Consider the following 20,627-nt stretch of genomic DNA (forward strand, 5'->3'; position numbering starts at 1 on the left):
TCCGCCGCCGCCCCCACCCCCACCATCGACGACCCCCTCCCCCTTCACTCACCTCACCAACTAAGCTCCAAATCGAGCACGGAAGGCGGTGGCCATGGCGCTCCCGGACCCGCGACCAGGCCACGACCTCGGCGGACGAAGCTACTCGAGTTCGGCGCCTCCCCTCCCCTCCTCTCTGTGTGGTTCCGGGAGAGGAGAGGGCCGAGCGGTTAAAAGAATTAAAAAATCTATATGAAATAATAATACATAAAAACATAAAATGCAAAAATATTACTATAAAAAAATCTAAAAAAATAACTATAAGAAAATATTAAAAAATCTAAAAAAAGAAAAATATAACTATAAGAAAATATTAAAAAATCTAAAAAATATGTATGCCTACGGCTAAGCCGTCGGCATATGTGACACGTGGCATCGTCAGATATGCCGACGGCTTAGCCGTCGGCATACATCGCCTTATCCACTCACGGGCTCGCCCCCTCCACCCATTCCCCATCGCGCCCCGACTCCCCACCCGCCACGCTGCGCTGCCTCCTCCTCCACACCCGCGCCGCCTCCTCCTCCACACCTGCGCCGCCTCGCCTCCACCCCGGCCCAGCCCCGTCCCCGCCTCTCCAGCCCGGCGCCGCCGCGCGCGCCCCCGCCCCTGCCCTCTCCACCCCCGCGCCGCCTCACCTCCACCCCGGCCCAGCCCCGTCCCCGCCTCTCCAGCCCGGCGCCGCCGCGCGCGACCCCGCCCCTGCCCTCTCCACCCCCGCGCCCTGACCTCCCCGCCGGCCGCACCGCCCTGGCCCTCCCGTTGGCCGTGCTTCTCTGGCCGGCCCAGCCACGCCCCGGCCCTCCCGTCCCCTACACCGCCGGCCCCAACTCCACAGCCGTGACACCGCTCTCCTCGGTGAGCTAGCACTCCTTTGTCTTTTTTTCTTCATTTTTTGCATGATTTAGCTACTATTGGATGTATGAATGGATGGATGTTGGATGTATGAATGGATGGATGTTGGATGTTGTTAGGTTGTTAGATGGATGAATGTTCTATGTGTCTTAGATGGATGGATGAATCTGGGCAAAATGAATGGATGCATGATTTAGTTTTTATTTTTAGTTTGTGATGTTGTTAAGTAGCTATGTGAGATGTCTTCAAATTTGGGATATGATAAGTGGTTATTTCATCATGATGATCTTGCTAAAAAAATGATATGTCAGTGCTTAATGTGAGGTGATTACCTAAATTGGGATATGATAAGTGCTTCCAAAATTGACACTTGAGAAAATATGATTTTTTTTCATAGTTTAATGTGTCAATGCTTAATGTGAGGTGATGACCTAATTTTTTCCACGGACACTCCCGCCCCAGTGAGCTCCTCCCTCCATCGCCAGACGCCGCCGTGCCCGCTCCCAGCCCCAGTGAGCACCCGTTGTTCTTGTTGCTTGTGTTCATGGATTTTTTTTTTGCAATTTGACATTTGTTTCATGTCGATTCATAATGTTGTGCCAAATGGTTAATGTGAGGTGAAGACCTAATTTTTTTCACTTGATGGAATTAACAGGATTTGTGGTGTTCCCATCTTCGTGGAGTGACCGTCGACGTTGGAGGTGTTGGTCCAGGATCGTCCCTCCTTTGATCGACTACATCCTCTACATCGGAGGGTGAGTAGCAATTCCATGACCCCATCCACTTTTTTTCCATGTCACTAGATTAAATTTTCACATCAAGTCGCGTAACCTAGGTCTCCCGTCCGAAAGGGTTGCATCGATAAATATGCATTCAATTGCATATTTATCACCGCAGCTCTTTCGGATTGTCCAGCGCTTTCCACGGACAGCCCGAGGATGTGTAGATTGGGTATGTTGTTCATGCTCTACCCCGTTCCGAGACAGGATTTCGGCGGCGCCTCCCTGTTGTTCTCCGGATGCACATTCTCTCGGCATTTTGCCGAGACGTGTATCTGGAGAACAGCGGGGAGGTGCTGCCGAAATTTTGTCTCGGAACGGGGTAGAGCGTGGACAACGTACTCAATCTACACATTCTCGGGTGGGATTAGGACCCATCTTTACCTATTAGAGATGTAGGTGGATTAAACGCGGTAGAAACTGAAAATTTGATGTGATTAATTTAAGTGAATCCTTAATTATGTTGTGTGGGTTGCAAAAAAGCAGAGGATGGCAGATAATCAGTGGATGTACAGTGGTTTTATCCGTCGGAATCGAGTAACATCAGAGTGGATCGCGAAAACCGATGTGTATTTGAAGGAGATATTCCGTCGTCCAATGAGAATTATCCCACCATGCCCCTGTGCGAGATGTGCCAGACGTCACCGTAGAAATCAGACGGACATGAGTGAGCACCTTCGCACGCACGGATATATGCCAAACTTTGACATGCCGCCGATAAACATAGCCGAGCAGGACCGTGGTAGAGAGGAGGTGATGCGACAACGCATCGATGGATATGAGGACGACGGGGTCAGGGACATGCTAGATGATGTCATTGTTGCAGAAACGGCAAATGCGACACCTTCAGAGAATGAACCGGAGGAGCCGGAGGCAACCGCAAAGGCCTTCTTGGAGGTCTTGGCCTCGTCGAAGAAACCTCTTTATGCGGGTGCGAAAATATCTCAGCTGGATGCCATCTCGCAACTGATTGCAGTCAAGGCTGAGTACGGCTGTAGCCAGAAATGCTTCGAAGCATTCCTGGGAGTATGGGCTAACAGCCTCCCTGAGGGTCGTGAACTGCCGAAAAGCATGTACGATACAAAGAAAATCATGAAGGCACTCTCTATGGATTATGAGAAAATAGATGTTTGCCCGAAGAATTGCCTTTTGTTTAGGCACGAGTATGCGGATGACAAGTACTATAGGAAGTGCGGTTCATCTCGGTACATTGAGGTGGTCGGTGAGGATGGTGAGAAAAAGCAGCTAACCATCCCCGTTAAGGTTCTTCGCTATCTTGATTTTATAAAAAGACTGCAGCACCTTTTCATCACGAAGGAGTCTGCCAAAATGATGAAGTGGCACAAGGAAGGTATAAGGTACAATCCAAAAAAATCATACATCCATCGGGAAGGGAAGCATGGAAGTCATTCGATGAAGAATACCCCGAGGAAGCAGCCGAGGCTGGGAATGTCAGAATAGCCATATCAGGTGATGGGTTGAATCCATATGGTATGTCGTCCAATCCATACAGCTGCTGGCCTGTGTTTGTAATTCCGCTCAATCTTCCTCCCGGTGCCCTAATGCAACGGAAGACCATGTTCTTGTCGCTCATCATTCCGGGGCCTGACTACCTGGGGAAGCAATTGGGTGTGTTTATGCAGCCGCTTGTGGATACTTTGCACCATTATTGGTACTTTCCGAGGTTGACATACGACCGGGATCTGCAGAGAAATTTCTTGATGAAAGTTTGGTTGCACTATTGCATGCATGACTTTCCCGGCTATGCTCTATTCTGCGGATGGTGTACAAGTGGTAAGATGCCATGCCCAGTGTGCATGCAGGCTCTGCGAATGATTTGGCTGAGTAAGGGTGGCAAGTATGTAGCCTTTGACCTGCATCGACAGTTCCTCCCTCCAGACCATCCAGACAGGGAAGACAAGAAGAACTTCATGAAAGGCCGGGTTGTTCATGAAGTAACCGAGATTCCAACATTTTCGGGGGCAGATGTTCTTGCTCAGCTAAAAGCTCTCAAGCCTAAAGTCAAAGGCAAAGGCAAAGCCAAAGCCAAAGGCTTCGAGGGATATGGTGAGACGCACAACTGGACGCACATTACCCCCTTCTCGCAGCTTCCCTATTTCAAGGACCTCAAACTTCCTTACAATATTGATGTGATGCACACCGAAAAGAATGTGGCAGAGTCCCTTTTCCACACGATCCTCAACATTCCTGATAAGACGAAGGATAACGTAAAAGCTAGAGCCGATCAACAGAGAATTTGTGATAGACCACGCCTGAACATGAAGCCTCCCATAGGCGGTCGAAAAAACTGGTTCAAGCTAGATGCTGACTTTGTCCTTAAACCGCCAGAAAAAAAAAGTACTTATCTGGCTGAAACAAATTTTGAAATTCACCGATGGTTATGCATCGAATATAAGTAAGGGAGTCAATCTTTCAACGGGCAAAGTGACCGGCCTGAAGAGTCATGACTACCATGTATGGATTGAGCGGATAATGCCGGTGATGGTTCGAGGCTATGTCCCCGAGCATGTCTGGCGAGTGCTTGCCGAGCTTAGCCATTTCTTTCGCACGCTCTGTGCTAAAGAAGTAAGTAAAGAGGTGATTGAAAAATTGCATAAGAAGGCACCGGAGTTGATAGTCAACCTAGAGAAGATCTTTCCGCCAGGCTTCTTTACTCCGATGACACATCTCATTCTGCACCTCGCGAACGAGGTATTGTTGGGGGGCCCTGTGCAAAATCGCTGGCAGTACAGCCCTGAGAGGCAGAACAAGCATCTCCGACGGAAATGTGGAAACAAAGCTAAGATTGAAGCTTCCATAGCTGAGGCAGTTATCCTAGAGGAGGTGTCAGACCTCAGGACATCATACTATCCAGACCACGTTCCCCATCTGCATAACAAGGTGCCTCGATACAATATAGAAGAGCCCAAGTATCAACCCAGACTCGATCTATTCAACGCGCAAGGTGGGAGGGCTGGGGCCTCGAAATCTTATAACATGCCACGACAAGAGTGGGAGGACCTCATGTTCTATATCTTGCACAACATCAAGGAAGTTGAGGAAGTGTGGATGAGGTAATACCACTACACCATTCCTTTATGTCTTCCACATCATCATGTTTCATGTTCACTTAGTCCCGGTCTAACACCGCTTATCTTTTTTTAGTGATTTCGTTCAAGAGGAATGGACGGGAGTGAATCCTCCTACTGAGGCGGAGGCACTTACTCTTCTCCGTCATGGAAACCCTGGACGTAAAAATTTTGTTGCTTGGTTCATGGAGAAAGTAATTTTCCACAATCCTCTATTAAATACCTACTTCAACATTTATTAGTTAACCGAACTAATGCACGCAACAATTTCCATTATACTTGTAGGGAAAAGATCTGAACATATCTATGGATGATGAATTGAGATGGGTTTCCATGGGTTTTGACCCTGCCGTCGTGACATGTAAAAAGTATGATGTGAATGGGTATCGCTTCCATACAGAGGAGCACCAAAACAGCCGCCCCAATCCCAAAACTATAAATACTGGAGTGTACACCCCCGGTCAAAATTCAGTAGACTACTACGGAAGGGTACAAAATATATACGAGGTTAAATTCCGCCAGGGGCGTGAGACCCTAAGTCTGCCTGTGTTCAAATGCCGATGGTTCGATCCGCGGGAGGGGGTAAAACATACGCCTTCCATTGGTTTGGTCGAAGTTAAACCATCAACCGTCTATGCTGGAGCCGATCTCTTCATTGCGGCTACCCAAGCTACACAAGTATATTATCTGCCTTACCCATGCCAGGAAGTGTATCTAAAGGGTTGGGAAGTTGTGTTCAAGGTGTCGCCACATGGTAAGCTACCAGACCCGAATGAAGACGATTACTGCAACATTAACCCCATGACATACGAGGGAGTGTTCTATCAAGAGCAACCTGATGATGATGATGATGTGGTTAGAAACAATGACGCTAGACCATTGGGTGATGATGATGTGGACCCAAACGTCGACGATGCACGGAATGATGGTGAGACCATTGTCAATGAAAATGACATACTTATGCTAGAAAAGTTAAACGAAGACGCTAACGACGAGGAAGAGCCTCCACCTCCGTCGGACAACGAAGATGATATGATTGATAGTGATGATGAGACGGACCGAGAAAGAGGTTACAACAGTGATGATTCATATGGGTTCTAGCAGATGTACGTTTCAAGTATTTTTTTTCTATAGTTTAGGAATATGCCTTTTTATGCATTTTTATTAATGTGTTTATTATCATGCCTTTTCCTTCATTTCATTAATTTACTAATTGCTTTTTCTCTTTTCAATGCAGGTTCGTGGAACATGGGCAAGGGGAAGGCCGACGGCGTGGGTTTCCTACGCAAGGTCGTCGGCCTGCCTAGTCGGAGTGGTCGAGCATGTAATCCTCCCCCTCGGCTACTTGACGATGACTCCTCACAGGGAGGTCGAGGGAGAGGTGCCCCTAGAGGAGGAGGGGGCGGGGGGAGAGCCTCTAGAGGACGAGGTGCTGGGGGGAGAGCCACTACAGGGGGTCGCGGCCAGAAACAGCGCACCCTCACCGACTTAGGGGTGTTGTCTTCGAGGCCCTCCTCTAGTGAGGTACCCTCCTCTAGTGAGGTACACTCTAGGGAGGAGGAGGAGGAGGAGGAGGAGGCAGGCGAGGAGGAGGAGGAGGAGGAGGAGGTTGGGGAGGAGGTTGGGGAGGGGAGGCAGGCGAGGAGGAGGGTGGTCGCGGGGATGATGGTGGTGACGGGAAGGGGGTTGACACGAAGGGGTGGCTGCGTGGCAACGCAAAGCTACCAAAGCAGGTTCCTGCTACTGAGGAGCAGAAGTGGCTCATTGAGCCCACGGGAAAAGAGTAAGTGGTTCATTATGTTGCTTGTCACATGCTTATTTCGGTTGTTATTTATTTTTCTTGTCACATGCTAATAGTTCATTCTTTTGCAGCAACTGGATATATTCTAAAGGGGTCCGTATTCCCAACGGCCTCATCACCGTCTTGCTGAAGTTATATTGGCCGGGGTTGTACTGTCCTGATCCAGTCAGGCAGCCGGACCGTCGGGTTTTGGCCACGAGCTGGGACCACTGGGAAGCGGCCCGCCATGCGGACCATGAGACCCATGCCAAGGCCGTGATCACTACTTTCTGGGTGAGTTCTCTTCAGAAGCACAAGTCCATTCTAGTTTCATGAATGATTTAACTCATGGCTTCTCCCATTCTTGTTTCATGCATGATTGTAGAAATTCTATCGAGTTCTTCCGGAGCACAGGGCTAGAGCGGACCAGATCGTGCTGCGCCAATGCAAGAAGAAGGCCCGCCAGATGCAGTACGAGGTGCGCTATGTGGCCATCTCCACATACTACCACGACTATCTTGGTGTGAAGATGACCAAGGAAGAAGCGCGGAGGATGGGCATTACCTTGGAGAGGCCCGAGTTCTTGGCGGTAAGTATAAAAGATTTTTCATTATGCTTTCATTACCTTGTGGTACATTATGCTTTATGCTTTATGCTTTATGCTTCCATAACACCAATTTGGACACACCTACATGCCATTATGCTTTTATTATGTAGGTGTGTCCAAATTGGTGTTATGGAAAAGACGAGTCCTAGGCGGCATTGGTGGATCTTTGGTGTGATGAGGCTGGAGCCTGGGCGGCTATGAGAACCCAAAATAAGGCTAACCGAGGGACGGAGGGAGTACATGCTCAGGGAAACCGAAACCGCTATCTCCACAAGGCAGTTAATGTATGACTAACCCCATTAAACATTCTTCTTCTTCTATTTACCATCACTTTCTTATGTATGACTAACCTCTGTTTGGTGGTGCAGGAGGAGAAACTGAAGCGGCCGCTCTCACACATGCAGGCGTGGGAGATCGCCCATACGCGGAAGGACCCCAAGCCTGGCGAGCCCAAGTACTACGGCAAGAAGACCGCAGGGAGGAAGAAGGCCTACTCCGAAGCGTATCTGGAGTTACATCCTGACACACCTGACCCCATTGCGGCGCCTCTGGACGACATGGCGGTGGTGAGGATGGGGCCCAAGGAGCACGGTCGGGACGCGGTTCTCGATGCTGTGATCACTCCTAGTATCTCCTACACACAGCTTCGTCGGATCGACCCGAGCCTGAGCCAGCGCACGAGCCAGCCAGTGACTAGTACACAGTCCCTCTTTCAGGAGCAACAATCTGTAAGTATTTTCCCTCTTATCTTCATTTCTCACTTCATTTTCCGCATTTAGTAGTTTTATGAGTTCCATCATGTCATATCGTAGGCCTACATGGAGTACACACGCCAGGAGACCATGGCGTGGCATCAGAGGCTTTATGAACACCAAGTGCAGAGGGATAGCCAGATGCAGCAGGCTTTTCAGGATATGGCGGCCGGCAGGTGTCCTTAGTTCCCTACAGCACAATGCCCTCCAGCACAACCAGTGCTGATGAGCTTTGAGGAGTTTGTGGCACAGAACGCTGGCCCCTCGCCGGTTAGTTCATCCCCAATCTATTCACCCAAAGCATGTCATGCCTTTCAACACAGTCATAGATCCCGTGCATATGTCTTTTCAACATGCAGGGAACAGGTGGATCTACCGTTGGCGGTGGTCTTCGCAGCACTCCGGAGACACGGAGCCCGACCACTCCGATCCATGGAGGCGGAGGCGGTCTTGGCGGTAGCGCTGCCGCTAGCACTGATGACCTGGACTTTGGCCGTCTTGGCGGTGACGACCTACGCGGTGCTCGATGATGCTTGAGATGTGATGATGATGCTTGAGATGACTTGTGTGTGCTGATGATCATTTAGCTGACTTGTGTCATGATGCTTATGCTTATGCTTACATTCGTTGATATGCTTATGCTTGTGTGATGATGATCTATTGTTGTGATGATGCTTATGCTTACGTTCGTTGATATGTGCTGATATGTGCTGCTGATATGTGCTGTTATATATGTGATGTTATTTGAATTGAACTGATTTGAAAACAAACAGAAAAAAGAAAAAAATTTAAAAGCAAACTATGCCGACGGCTAGGCCGTCGGCATAGGGCCAGCGTGAGCTCCCAGTTGCTGACACGTGGGCACCTATGCCGACGGCCTAGCCGTCGGCTTAGTTTGAAACTGTGCCGACGGCCTGGCCGTCGGCATAGGTGCCCACGTGTCAGCAACTGGGATCTCTGTTTGAAGGACTATGCCGACGGACTGGCCGTCGGCTTAATTTCAAACTATGCCGACGGCTGGGCCGTCGGCATAGCCCTGGCCCACGAGCAGCGGCCGGTCGGCACGTGGCACATCTATGCCGACGGTCTAGCCATCGGCACAGTTTTTGACTAAGCCGACGGCTAGGCCGTCGGCATAGGGGTGCCACGTGGAGACAAGTCGTTGGGCAGACTTGACGGCGGCCGCCGTTAGGCGATAACGTTGCCGACGGCCATGGCCGTCGGCATAGATGTACGGACACCGTCGGGATAGGTCGCCGACGGCCTTTCTATGCCGACGGCATTCCTGGCTACGCCGACGGCCCTATGCCGACGGGGGCCGTCGGCATAGGCCTGTCCCGACGGCCATTCAGGGCTATGCCGACGGCCCTGGCCGTCGGCATAGGGTGCGATTCCGGTAGTGATGGGGGGGACGTCCGTCAAGGTGAAAGTTTTGCATCCCTCCACATCCTCCTAAGAACACAGTGTGCGTGAATTAGGGCCGGCATATATAGCAGAGCAGAGCTGAGAGGAGGATTATTAGTTAAATAGTACCCTGCGTTCAGGCATGAGTAGCGCGAGCTTGAAGCTGCGCGCAGCAGTGCGAACCGGACGCGTCCCGAGGAGATGCAACACGAATGCTCCATAGACGTGGCCTAGAGACGTGAGATGCAGCTCCAAATCAATGGCGGACAAGTCGGCGGCAACCCGCTGCTGCAGATGTTTCTCTAACTCTTGCTCCAAGTGATCGGCTGGGTAATCGTCGGCTGTAAATAACCAGTCATTCCCCGATCCCTGCAAAAAACGAACAAACTTTTGCATCATTGCAAATTCATGAATCCGGTAATTAAGATGGTCTTCGCACGTAATGAGAAAGAAGACAGAGGTGGGTGAATTGACTGATCGGACTGACTTTTCAAGCATCAATGCGCAGCAGCGTAGGTCGCTCTATCTCTGCCGTCGGGGCCGGCGGTGGTGACGGCGAGAATAAGCTCACCTTCTCAATTTCCCAACAACCAAACCCTGTAAACCAGCCGCCACCATACCGGCAGCGCTACGAGACCTTCTCCGCCATCGGCGCCAGTACGGACACGGTGAGGTGCTCGAGCGCGGGCGCCGCGATGTCAATGCGGCGTACAAAATTGATCCCGCTTTCCTCCACTACGAGCTCGTGCAGCGTCGAGCCGTCGACGAGTGGACGGTGATGGCGTAGTCCTCGTAGTCGGGATGGTACTGGGCGGCGTACCGGAGCACTCGCAGGCGCGGGCAGTGGGGGGGAAGGGTGGCAAGGCCGTCTTCGATGTAGTAGCCGCAGAGGTCGGGCGCCGTGAGGGCGGGGAATAGGCACTTGCCGACGCCGGCTGCCTCCATGGCGTCGGACGGCGGCACGCTGAGCTCGACGGAAGTTGTGTCCATGAGAAGGGACAGCGTGGTGGTGCGTTCGGAGCCGAAGCACGGCAGGTCGACGGGATGGTACTGGTTCCCGACGCCCGATGGAACGGCGACGGCGAGCTCCACCGGCAAGAACCACGCGGCGGCGCGCAGCAGCGAGCTGACTCCGCGGGTGGATCTGGGCTGGTCGGCGACGCGGATGTCGAAGGAGGAGACGGCCGTGTCCTTGCGACCGAGGGCGTCGAGCGCCTTCCCGAGGGAGTGGAACGGGGCGTCGGGGAAGGCCAGATCTAGGAGGTGGGCGAGGACGCTGGTGCGCGCGGCGGTGGTGACGCAGCCGAGGCGCGGCAGCTCGTCGGGGAGGGCGCTGATGTGGTCCGGCTCGGAGGGAGTGAAGCCCAGCCTGGCGCGGCGGCGCGCTTCGCCGGAGGCGATGAACCGCCTCGATCGCAGCTCCATGATAGCCAGGCAGTTTCCCGATCGGCTTAATTATCGCCGCCTATGCGCAGTACCCGTTCGGCCTGAAAACGTCAAAAATCAGGCTGCAGGTGGGACTGCCCGTGGGCAACCCACCTCAGTCCACCTGATCCCACTATGAATTGGTGAGAAATATTGTGTAGCCCACATCGATTAAGCGGGTGAAGGTGGGATCCCACTAAAGAATACAAGCGCAAGACATCTGGATACAACAGCTACAATGCGTCTCGCCTCCTCCCTAACGCTGCGCCAGCGCGGCGTGCGTACTCCTCCCATCCGGCGGCCGCGGTGCTGAACTGCATGAACGCGCCCTGCCGGAGGCACTCGCCTTCATCCAGCAGTTCAAGAGCAAGACGGTGGTGGTGAAGTACGGCGGCACGGCTATGACGTCGCCGAGCTGCATGCGTCAGCCTGCGCCCCGTGCTCTGTGTTTTGATTTTCGGTTTGAGCTTTTTTCCGCTCTAGGCTGAGATGGCCGAAATTCGGTCATTTTCAAAATTTTCGGCTAAAATTTGACTGCAATTTGATTTAAAGTTGACCAAAATTTATCAAATTTGATCAATTTCGGTCTAAAGATATTTTCCGCCCCAGGCCGAGATGACCGAAATCCGTTTTTTCCGGCCGAAAATCAAAAGGCTCGTGCGTGGCAGCGGTCCAGAGATCAACTCCTGACTGTAGCACATCGGCGTCGAGCCGCAGCTCCGCAACGGCCTCCACGTCACCGACGCTCTCACCATGGAGGGTCGTCGAGATGGTGCTGGTCAGCAAGGTCAACATTAACAAAGCAGCTCGTCTCCCTCATCAGCCTCGCTGGTGCCACCGCTGTCGGCCTCTGTGGCAAGGACGTGCACCTCCACACCGTGCGCCCCTCCCCCGACACCGCAGCCCACGGGTTCGTCGGCGAGGTGACGCGCGTACACCCCTCCGTGCTCCACCCGATCATCGCGTTCGGCCACATCCCAGTCATCGCCATCGTGGCCGCCGACGAGACTGGGTAGGCCTACACTAGCAACGGCGCCGAAACTGTTGCGAGGAAGATCGTGGCTGCCATTGGCACCGAGAAGCTGTTGCTTTTTTTTAGAAGACGAGAAGTTGTTGCTGATCACTGCGATTGGCGACGGGATGAAGTGGGACTCCAATGGGCTAATAGAGCTAGCCCACCTAATTTTCTTCTTGTCCAATGGGAGCCCATTAGAACAGTTTAAGTGGGATGGGATGGCTAATCCCACTTTTTTTTGACAGGAATAAGACTTTATTCTCAAATGATAGTCATGTCACTTACAAGTATGTGAGAAATAAAGTCTGGGGATTAATCTTCCCAAAAACTAGAGGATCTAGTGCTATAGGAATGACTAGCTAAACAATCAGCCACTTCATTTGCCTCCCGGAAGCAATGAGAATAGGACACTTTTGAGAACTGTAGTCTTAGCTGATTGCATTCTGATATGGTTGCAACCTCCGTGCCATTATAATCATCCTGCTGTTGAATTGCCTCAACCGCGGAGCTAGAATCAGACTCAATGATCACAACACTACATCCAATTCGAGCAGCTAGATATAGCCCGTGCTTGATAGCTGTTACCTCTGCAGACTCCGAACTACTGGCATAAGGCAATACCCAGGTTGCAGCGGCAATGAACTGTCCTTTATCATCCCGGGCTACAGCCCCAGTGGCTCCATCTAGAGTATCTTGAAAGAAAGCAGCGTCCACATTTATTTTTACTATGGCTAATCCCACTTAGTCCCACTCCCACCTGCAGCCTGAGTCAAAAATCTGACGTTCGGGCGTCATCTATTCCGAAAATTTATGGAAAGTAATACTGAAATATAGGAGTACGGCAAATTGACTGGGAGATGAAGAAATAAGTGGCTGCAAGACCTTTTTAGGTCAATATATAATAACACGCGCGCTGTTCCTCCTGAGGCTCTCCTCATAAAACCACTTCCAGTGATCCTTCCGAGCACACCATCAAGAGCATCTACAGACAAGATTACCAAATCTGGCACCCTGTTCGTTCCAAGACGTGCCCGGGCGTGCCCACGGACAGTGACAAAAAAGAATTTTCCCTCTGTTTATATATTATAAAGCAACCACCGAGCTCAAACAAAATTTTAGGTTCGAAGAGAGTAAAACAGGTGTGAATACAAGAGGTCCAAAATAATAGAGTCTAGCGGGAGGCACAGCACAACAACCCCTGCGAAATAGAGAACAATCAAACTAATCCGGCTCAGATGATGGTAGCGGGGTCGGTGGAGCAAGGCGCGGGGCGACGGACCGGAGCACAGAGATGATCCTATCGATGGAGTCTCGGAGTCATTGCTGCTTACTAAGCGGTCTCCAGAGCTGTAAGAAGCCACACAGTTTATAGATTGCGCTAGTTATACATAGAGGAATAACATGCTCAATCACTAACTTATTGTGGATGGTCATAGCGTTCACACAAATGCAGCCACTACCACCCACATGGCGGGTCGTGCATGGGAGTGGAGGCTTAGGACCTCCCTAAACATGTCGGGAAGGTTGTCGTGGCACCAACCGCCACCTACAGCCTCCCTAAGGCAACTCCATAAAAAAAATCGTGGACGGCCATGTGAACAAAATGTGGTTGGAGTCTTCCGGCGTCAACGGTAGTGTTCGTCACCCAGCTTGGCGCAGGCAAGGAACATGAGAGTTGGAGTTGAGTGAGGCGCTGAGAACGTACGAGAAGAGGCGGTAGATGCTGATGGCGGTGTAGGTCACCCACCCAGCTCGACCAAGGTGAGGAAGATGAGCAGGATGGGGGATAGACGGGGATTTGAAGAGGACTCGGAAGGGCCGCGCGAGCATGACCAGGTCGTTACCGAGTCGAATCCGTAACTTCATGTGGCTGAGCTGTCATAGGACGGTGCAGAGGCTCTGGTCAAAGGCGACCATGATGTATGTGTCACCGCCGGCCACGCACGAGAGAGGAAGAAGCCGAGGCTCAGGAGCCAGCCAGCCGAGTGGACGTGCCGAGGCTCGGGAGGTTGAAGGCAAGCGAGGGAGCTCATGCGACGAGGCTCGGTGGCGAGATAGCGCAGAACAGTGATGTAGGGGAGCCGCAACCACGATCATTGCGGAGAGAAAGGATGGAGAGAGATAGGGCAAGGGAGTCCTGCTGCAGGTGGAGCCCGAGCACCACTTGACGGGCGATGCAAGGAGTCGCAGGGCTTTCTGCAACTACTCCCTCCGTTTTAAATTACTTGTCTTGGATTTGTCTAGATATGGATATATCTAGACTTATTTTAATACTAGATATCTCCGTATCTACACAAATCTAAGACAAGTAATTCGGAACGGAGGAAGTATATTGGTGAGGGTTGGTGTGGGGAGGCTGGGAGAGCTGCCTCCTAGGGGCGCTGGTTTGTGTCGACGTGTGCGTCATGTGAACTGCTACAAAATTGCTGGATATGTGTGTATCTATATGTGTGCAGCTGCTAAAGTGGATGTATGTGTGTTTGTGCGTGTGCTGCTGCTAACTTGCTGTCTATATATAGTTGGCTTCTGAGAGAATTACTTTGAGATATTACACACGAACGTATGATCACAAGAAGAGAAATACGTAGCACTGTGATTGTTCTTGCTCAACAATTACAAGAACAAACAAACTACTGCCCCAGGAATTCAGCCATTTCAAAAAACAAAAAAAACTCTGCCAAGAAAGAAAGAGGAGAAAAGGAACAAAAAGGTAAGTAAAATATACTGAGAAGAAGAGACAAAAATATATAATGGTGTTATATTGATTTAGAAGTCGTAGCAATGCACAGGCTTCTAATTATATATCTTTACTTGTTCAGTAGCAACACATGGTAGCAGCAGCAGAGGCGGTATATTATGTTGGCGATCATTTGGCGAGCGAGCGGTTGAATTGCTGCTGGCGTGCGTTGTAGGCAATGTTTTAAATGGCGGGCTATGGCATTTAGCGGCGACCCTTAAAAACAGCTATAGCTAGGCTATAGCGGGCTATAGCGGGGCTATAGCAGCAAATTGTACATGAAATCATTTAGCGACAACACCCTCAAACAACTATAGCGGAGCTATAGCTAGGCTATAGCTGGCTATTTAAAACTATGGTTGTACGGGGGCATGTTTGCTTGGGGCTTGGGACTAAATCGACCAAGTCAATAAATCTTTTTTAGAGGAGATTAGACCCTCGGCCTCTGCATCATTCATTATGATGCACACAAATATTTTTATTAATTATTAAGTAGAGTACATAGCAAAGTCAACCATGAGTCGAACCATTAGATATGAAATAGACATCTACGACTAAGTCGACTTCTGTTGCAACATCTCTTCAAGAAGGGATAAACTTTCTCGCGCCATCATCATCACATCCGGTCGAAGATGGCCTAGAAACTGATTTTCATCCTGCTTGTCGTGACCAACTAATGAAGATCAACACATAAACAAGAAGACACTACAACAAGGTAACGATGCAAATTCGCCGCCTTTGAGCCCAACCAATAAAGGATAAGATAAGAGTTTCCACCCTGAACATGAAATGGTGTCCTAATCAGCATCTTGAAGATGAATTGTTCGATAGTCACATCCAGTAGAAGATCAAGAGCGATTTGGGATGTGGGATGGAAAACTCTGTGCAAGGGACAAACATATGGTTGTGGATAATGTTCACATTCAGACATGTATTTTCTTTGGTCGCGGATCCTTCCCTGTTGTATAGGCACCTACAAATCTTCAAAAAAACTTTGATAAAGTTTAGTAATTACTATGTCAAGACATATGCACAAAGTTGAATTTGATTATAAAAAGTAGAAAATTTGGAATTTATTTTAATTGTTTATGTTTATGATACACTGTGGACTGTGGATGGTTGGTATTGCTCAGAGTTAGATATGTATTTTCTTTGCACCCATAAACAAAAAGAAATGCATTTTCTTTCTTATTACCCAAACCATGCATTGAATTTTCATTCAGGAAGTTAATGATACATGCATCTATTTTTCTCTTCACGTCGTGATCCTCAAATCATGCATCTTTTTATTCTGTCATCAGCAACCGCTGTCACATGACATAGTTCGTCGATCTGGCCAACCTTGGTTCATAGGAACTGGTATATTTCCCCGTTGCAATGCATGGGCATTTGTGCTAGTGGCGCCTAAAAAAACCAGCCTGCATTGCAATATCTTGTACTATCTACAATATTTTTTATATATTGTTATCATAAAGATCAGCAGGGATGGACTTATGCATTGCTAATCTTGGCGTTGTGCTGAGTGAGTGGCGTAGAATTTATTTGAGCTAATGAAGTTTACACGATAAACTGGCTGGCTAGTCATAGGAACATGCTAAACGTTGCCACTTTTTTACCCTCTCCGTCAGTTTAATAATAGAGACGTCAATCCCTGGCCGGCTAATTATAGGGACATTCTAAACTCTACCTTTTCCCCCCTCTCCTTCAGTTTTCCCCAGAGCAAAGCAGTCCTCGATCCATCTGGACCGATCCCTTTGCTGGTACGGAAACCTATCTTGCTTGGATCGTTGTTCATTCATTTTGCTCCCTTCTTCTATCTGCTGTGAACAATTGAATATATTCTTTTCCTTTGAAGATCAATCCCAGTCGACGCCATCCCATCCTATGCCCTGCATTTTACAATTTTTCCATACCATCTGATCGCATTTTGCTCATATTTTGCTTCATTTTTCTATATGTTTATTCACAATTCCTTACCGGAAATATTACCATACAGGGACGGTGACAGGCAAATGCAGCTTAGAATTTTAAGTTTCTCCTGTTGTTGATCATGGTCCTTTTTTTTTGAGTAACAGGGAGATCATGGCCCCTGGTCCATTATGCGTAATGAGTTGATCACAAGTTCAAATGGACCCTCCAGTTGCCGATCCTGGACCAACCAAGGGTGAAGGTCAGCAACACATATCAGAATGAAGAACGTTGTTTGTCAACTTTAAGTCACTCATGGTGATTCCAAGTTATGGCTACATCGGTTATAATGCTTGACATTTGTGTTTGCAGGTGTTGGATCTAAGGGCGAAATGGATCTCCCAGTTGCCGGACCAGTGAGGGATGAAGGTGAGCTTCTCCGGTGCCCGTTTTGCGATTCTGAAGCAGTGTACAAACTAGCACAATTCTTGCTCCCTGGTTTGGCTGCGGTCTGTATCGACGGTACAACTGGTGGTCTGTTCAGGAGCCCATCTGATGTTGCTGTCGACCTCAGAAAAGAAATGGTGGACTGGATTACACAAAGAAGTGAAACATTCATAGCCGATATTGAGGCGGAACAAAACGCTGAGAATGAAATGTCGGATGACCCTTATGAGATTGTGTCAATCTTCATGGATGATTTCAGTCGCACAAAAAGGAATATCATTGGCCATGTCTCTGGGTGGTTGCTGAGTGACAGCCGCGATGATAAGATCGATGACTTTGTCCAAGAAATGGAGATGACCCGCTTCTGGCCGTTTGAGAGGAGAGAAGCAATTGCCGAGGTCCTCCTCAGGAATGTGGACATTAAAACCAAGTTCCACTGCCCTGAGAAATATGAAAACGAGGAACGTCTTGCTGATCACAAAGCACAGTGTAGCTTCAGGCCTGTCACTTGCCCAAACGAGGGATGCCGAACAAAAGTCTCTGTTCGTTGCATACAGGATCATGATGCAACTTGCCTTTTCAAGATCCTTCAGTGTGAGCAAAACTGTGAGAAACGGCTTCTGCGGCGCGATATGGATAGACATTGTGTCACTGTCTGCCCCATGAGGCCCATGAAGTGCCCTTTCGGGTGTGATGATTCGTTCAGTGAACACGACCTCGAGGAGCACTGTTCAGAGAGTCTCCAGCAACACTTGCTTAAGGTCCTTCAGGTGATTCACAAGAATAATTTTACAGCTGATGAGCTAAAGGAAACTGCTCTACGACTGGAGAAGGTTAGGCTTTTTTTATCTTGGAATTTGCAAGCTGCAACATATCTGTTTTCACTGCTCTTTTAGGGCATCTCCAATACAGTGTCGCAAAACGGACTCACTATCCATCCGTGGACACGTCCATGGACACGGGTACAGAAGCGTGCCATCCAACCACAATGCCCAAAACGTCCGCTTCTATTACATTTAAAAAAGATGCAAACTTCGGCCAAATGGCTAAAATCAACCTTCTGCTAAACAGCACAGCTATGGGCCGTAGTCTTCCGCCAAATGAGATCAACTTTCCGCCAAATAGCTAAAATTATGCAATGATTTAACATTCTCCTCCCGCCAAACAGCCAGCAATAGCCACAGTCTTCCGCCAAATAGCATGATTATACAATGATTTAATCACGTAGGTATTATCCTTCCACCAAATAGCAGCAGACGTGGGGTACGTGGTGGCTTTGATTGACTAGGCGGACGTCCAAACTCCCGCAAACCTCCCGCGAGTTAGCTTCTGGTTTGCGGGATTTCAGACGCGTGGATGTATGGGACACCATGTTGGATGGCAAAAATGGTCCAGATGCGTCGGTACGACGCTTTTGGGAGTTTTGCAACATGGTGTTGGAGATGCCCTTATTTGTATTTAATCATTGTCATCAATATGTATGTATATCTTTAGAACAAATGAATAGACTGAACATATGTTATTACTAAATGATCTCTGCAGTCTGAAGATCGTGGTAAACTGGCTAAAGCTCGGGATGCTAGATCTCTAACTAGTATTGTGAAGGATCTTGAAGCAAAGAAATTTCAATGTTCTGGTGTAGTATCTCATGTAAACCTTGGTGGTTGACACGTGAGGTGTGGAGATGGAGATAACCACAGGATAACACCGTACATGGAGATGGAGATCACCATGGGACCGCCGTGTAGATAGAGATGAAGATTATCATCGGTTGCCAAAAAGGGGCTATACCGTATCATACTTGTATAAACTGTTTGTGAAAGTTTATCCCATATATATATGCACCCTTCTTTTACATGGTAAGATTTTTAAGGTGATCTTTCAAAGAATGTTAGTAAAGTTGACTCCCCAATTGTCGTAAAATCACATGTCAAGTATATTTAGTGGTGCGATTATAAAATTAGTGTTCTGCTGTTCCTCCTTGACGTGACGGGTTTGTGTCAGATAGTTATGTGTGAAGCATTGGCTAACTTGTTAATGCTACCAAAATAATTTTGGGCCTGGAGACATAAGAGTTCGCGAGACATGTGTTGTGCCCAACAAACAAGTCACATAGAGATATTACCAAGTGTTGCTTACCGTGTGATCTAGTCTTCTAGAAGCGATGCAAAAGCTCAGTAATCGACATGTTGACCTCGGATCTTAAATCATCAAGTATTGACGGAGGATTGTTGATTTTAGTGGGAGTATTATTACAAAAATGTTCAATATGGATTACTCTTGGTGAACACATGTAAGAAAAACTTGCGAATATATGTGTTCAACTTGTTTGGTTGCAACTGAGGGACGTAGTATTTCATTCGTCGATTCGAGACGATGGAAGCTTTCCCGAACCCCAAATCCCGTGCTCTCAGCCGTCATTCTCTTCGATTTCAGTCTCGACGCCCTCGTCTCCTCCTTCCCACAGTCTTTCTATAGGTGTGGTTGTAGGAGTGGTTGTCAGATACATCAACAGCTAGTACCAACTGCTGATGTACTTGTAGGCACTAGTACTGTCGCCTGCCTTTGTCTCTCCCCTCTTTTTTACCCAAGGTCACTAGTAAAGCGGTGTTTAATCCATTCACTTCTTGACATGAATTGGGTTTATTAGAGAGCAGGTGGTTCTCAGTTCCCTACATTTGCCTACCCCTTCTGTTTTGAGACATGACTTTTCGTCGCCCCCCCCCCCCCCCCATAAAATAAGATCCCTCACTTAAAGCTCGAAGGGTGCTAGATTTATCATGTAGTAGTACAACTATTTTTGTTGGTGAAGTTCTTGACTTTTGTTATAGTGTTCATGGAACAGAGCAAGATTTGTCCTCAACTTTACTCCTGCATTTTTAATCCGCTGCGAGATTCTTGCTGGTGTTTAGGTTCGGGGCTTCGGGCTCTTTTGTCATGTCAAGTAGTACCTAATCGAAGTAGCTTTGTAAGGGCATTTTTAACCGATCCCCAATACGGCCATAAGGGTTTACTCCCTTTCGACGGACCGAGACGATCCCCTAAAAATGTTAACAGAGTATAATTTTTTACTCCAACTCTCTATTCCCCCAAAGACTTTCCTAAATATACTCCATCGTGTGATGGCCGGGTACAACTCCCTCTCGCCCTCCCGCGCCGAGCTGCCTCCCGCCCCCGCCACCTCTACCGATGACCTCTGAGCCGACCAGAATGGATAGACAACCCTCCCCCCTCACTCACCCCGCCGGCCACCGGCGCCGGCTTTTCGCCTCCAAAAACCATCGACGCGCCGCCGCCGGTGCCGAAAAAAGCTTGGCGATGACAAAGAACCACTAGGGTCCAAGCTCCGCCTCCAACCACGCCAATGGTGTCCGGGGTGGCCACCGTGTCTCCAGCAATGACATGCGCACCCTCCTGCCGCACCTACCAGAGGCAAACGGGCTTGAAAGCCGACGGCGGTGGCATTGGCGCACGCCGAGGCGGCTGCCATGAAGAAGATAAAGAAGACGGTGCCGGCGCCTTCCAAAGCCTATGCCTCATGTGGCAACCTCGGCTGCCCCTATGGCGACTGCTCTGGCGCGAGCGACGGCCGCAGCCGGCAACAAAAAACGCGGCTGCCAAGTGCTCGATGAAATGCCAACAGAGTAAAAATAAAACCCTGCGTCCCGTTGGTATTCGATAGTGATTGTTCGTGATCAGTACTGATTGTTTATAATGCTTGCTTTGACATTGTAGAGCGGAGATGAACACGGCAGAATTCCTCGCATCATTGGGGTCCTCAGCCACCGTTGG

General features: G+C 49.2%; 1 protein-coding gene and 1 pseudogene across 1 annotated transcript; both read left to right on the forward strand.

Moving 5' to 3' along the window:
- Positions 1–10,863: 10,863 nt before the first annotated feature.
- Positions 10,864–11,951, forward strand: LOC125519436 (acetylglutamate kinase, chloroplastic pseudogene; annotated as a pseudogene).
- Positions 11,952–16,552: 4,601 nt separating this feature from the next.
- Positions 16,553–18,700, forward strand: LOC125517979 (uncharacterized). The gene is made up of 3 exons (XM_087536891.1): positions 16,553–16,650; positions 16,761–17,668; positions 18,378–18,700. Exons 1-3 carry the CDS (start codon positions 16,608–16,610, stop codon positions 18,501–18,503), a joined length of 1,077 nt encoding a protein of 358 aa, XP_087393017.1. The 5' UTR covers positions 16,553–16,607; the 3' UTR covers positions 18,504–18,700.
- Positions 18,701–20,627: the final 1,927 nt, after the last annotated feature.

Source organism: Triticum urartu, chromosome 7A (assembly GCF_056163025.1).
Source record: "Triticum urartu cultivar PI428250 chromosome 7A, HENAU_Tu73, whole genome shotgun sequence".
Classification (NCBI taxonomy): domain Eukaryota; kingdom Viridiplantae; phylum Streptophyta; class Magnoliopsida; order Poales; family Poaceae; genus Triticum; species Triticum urartu.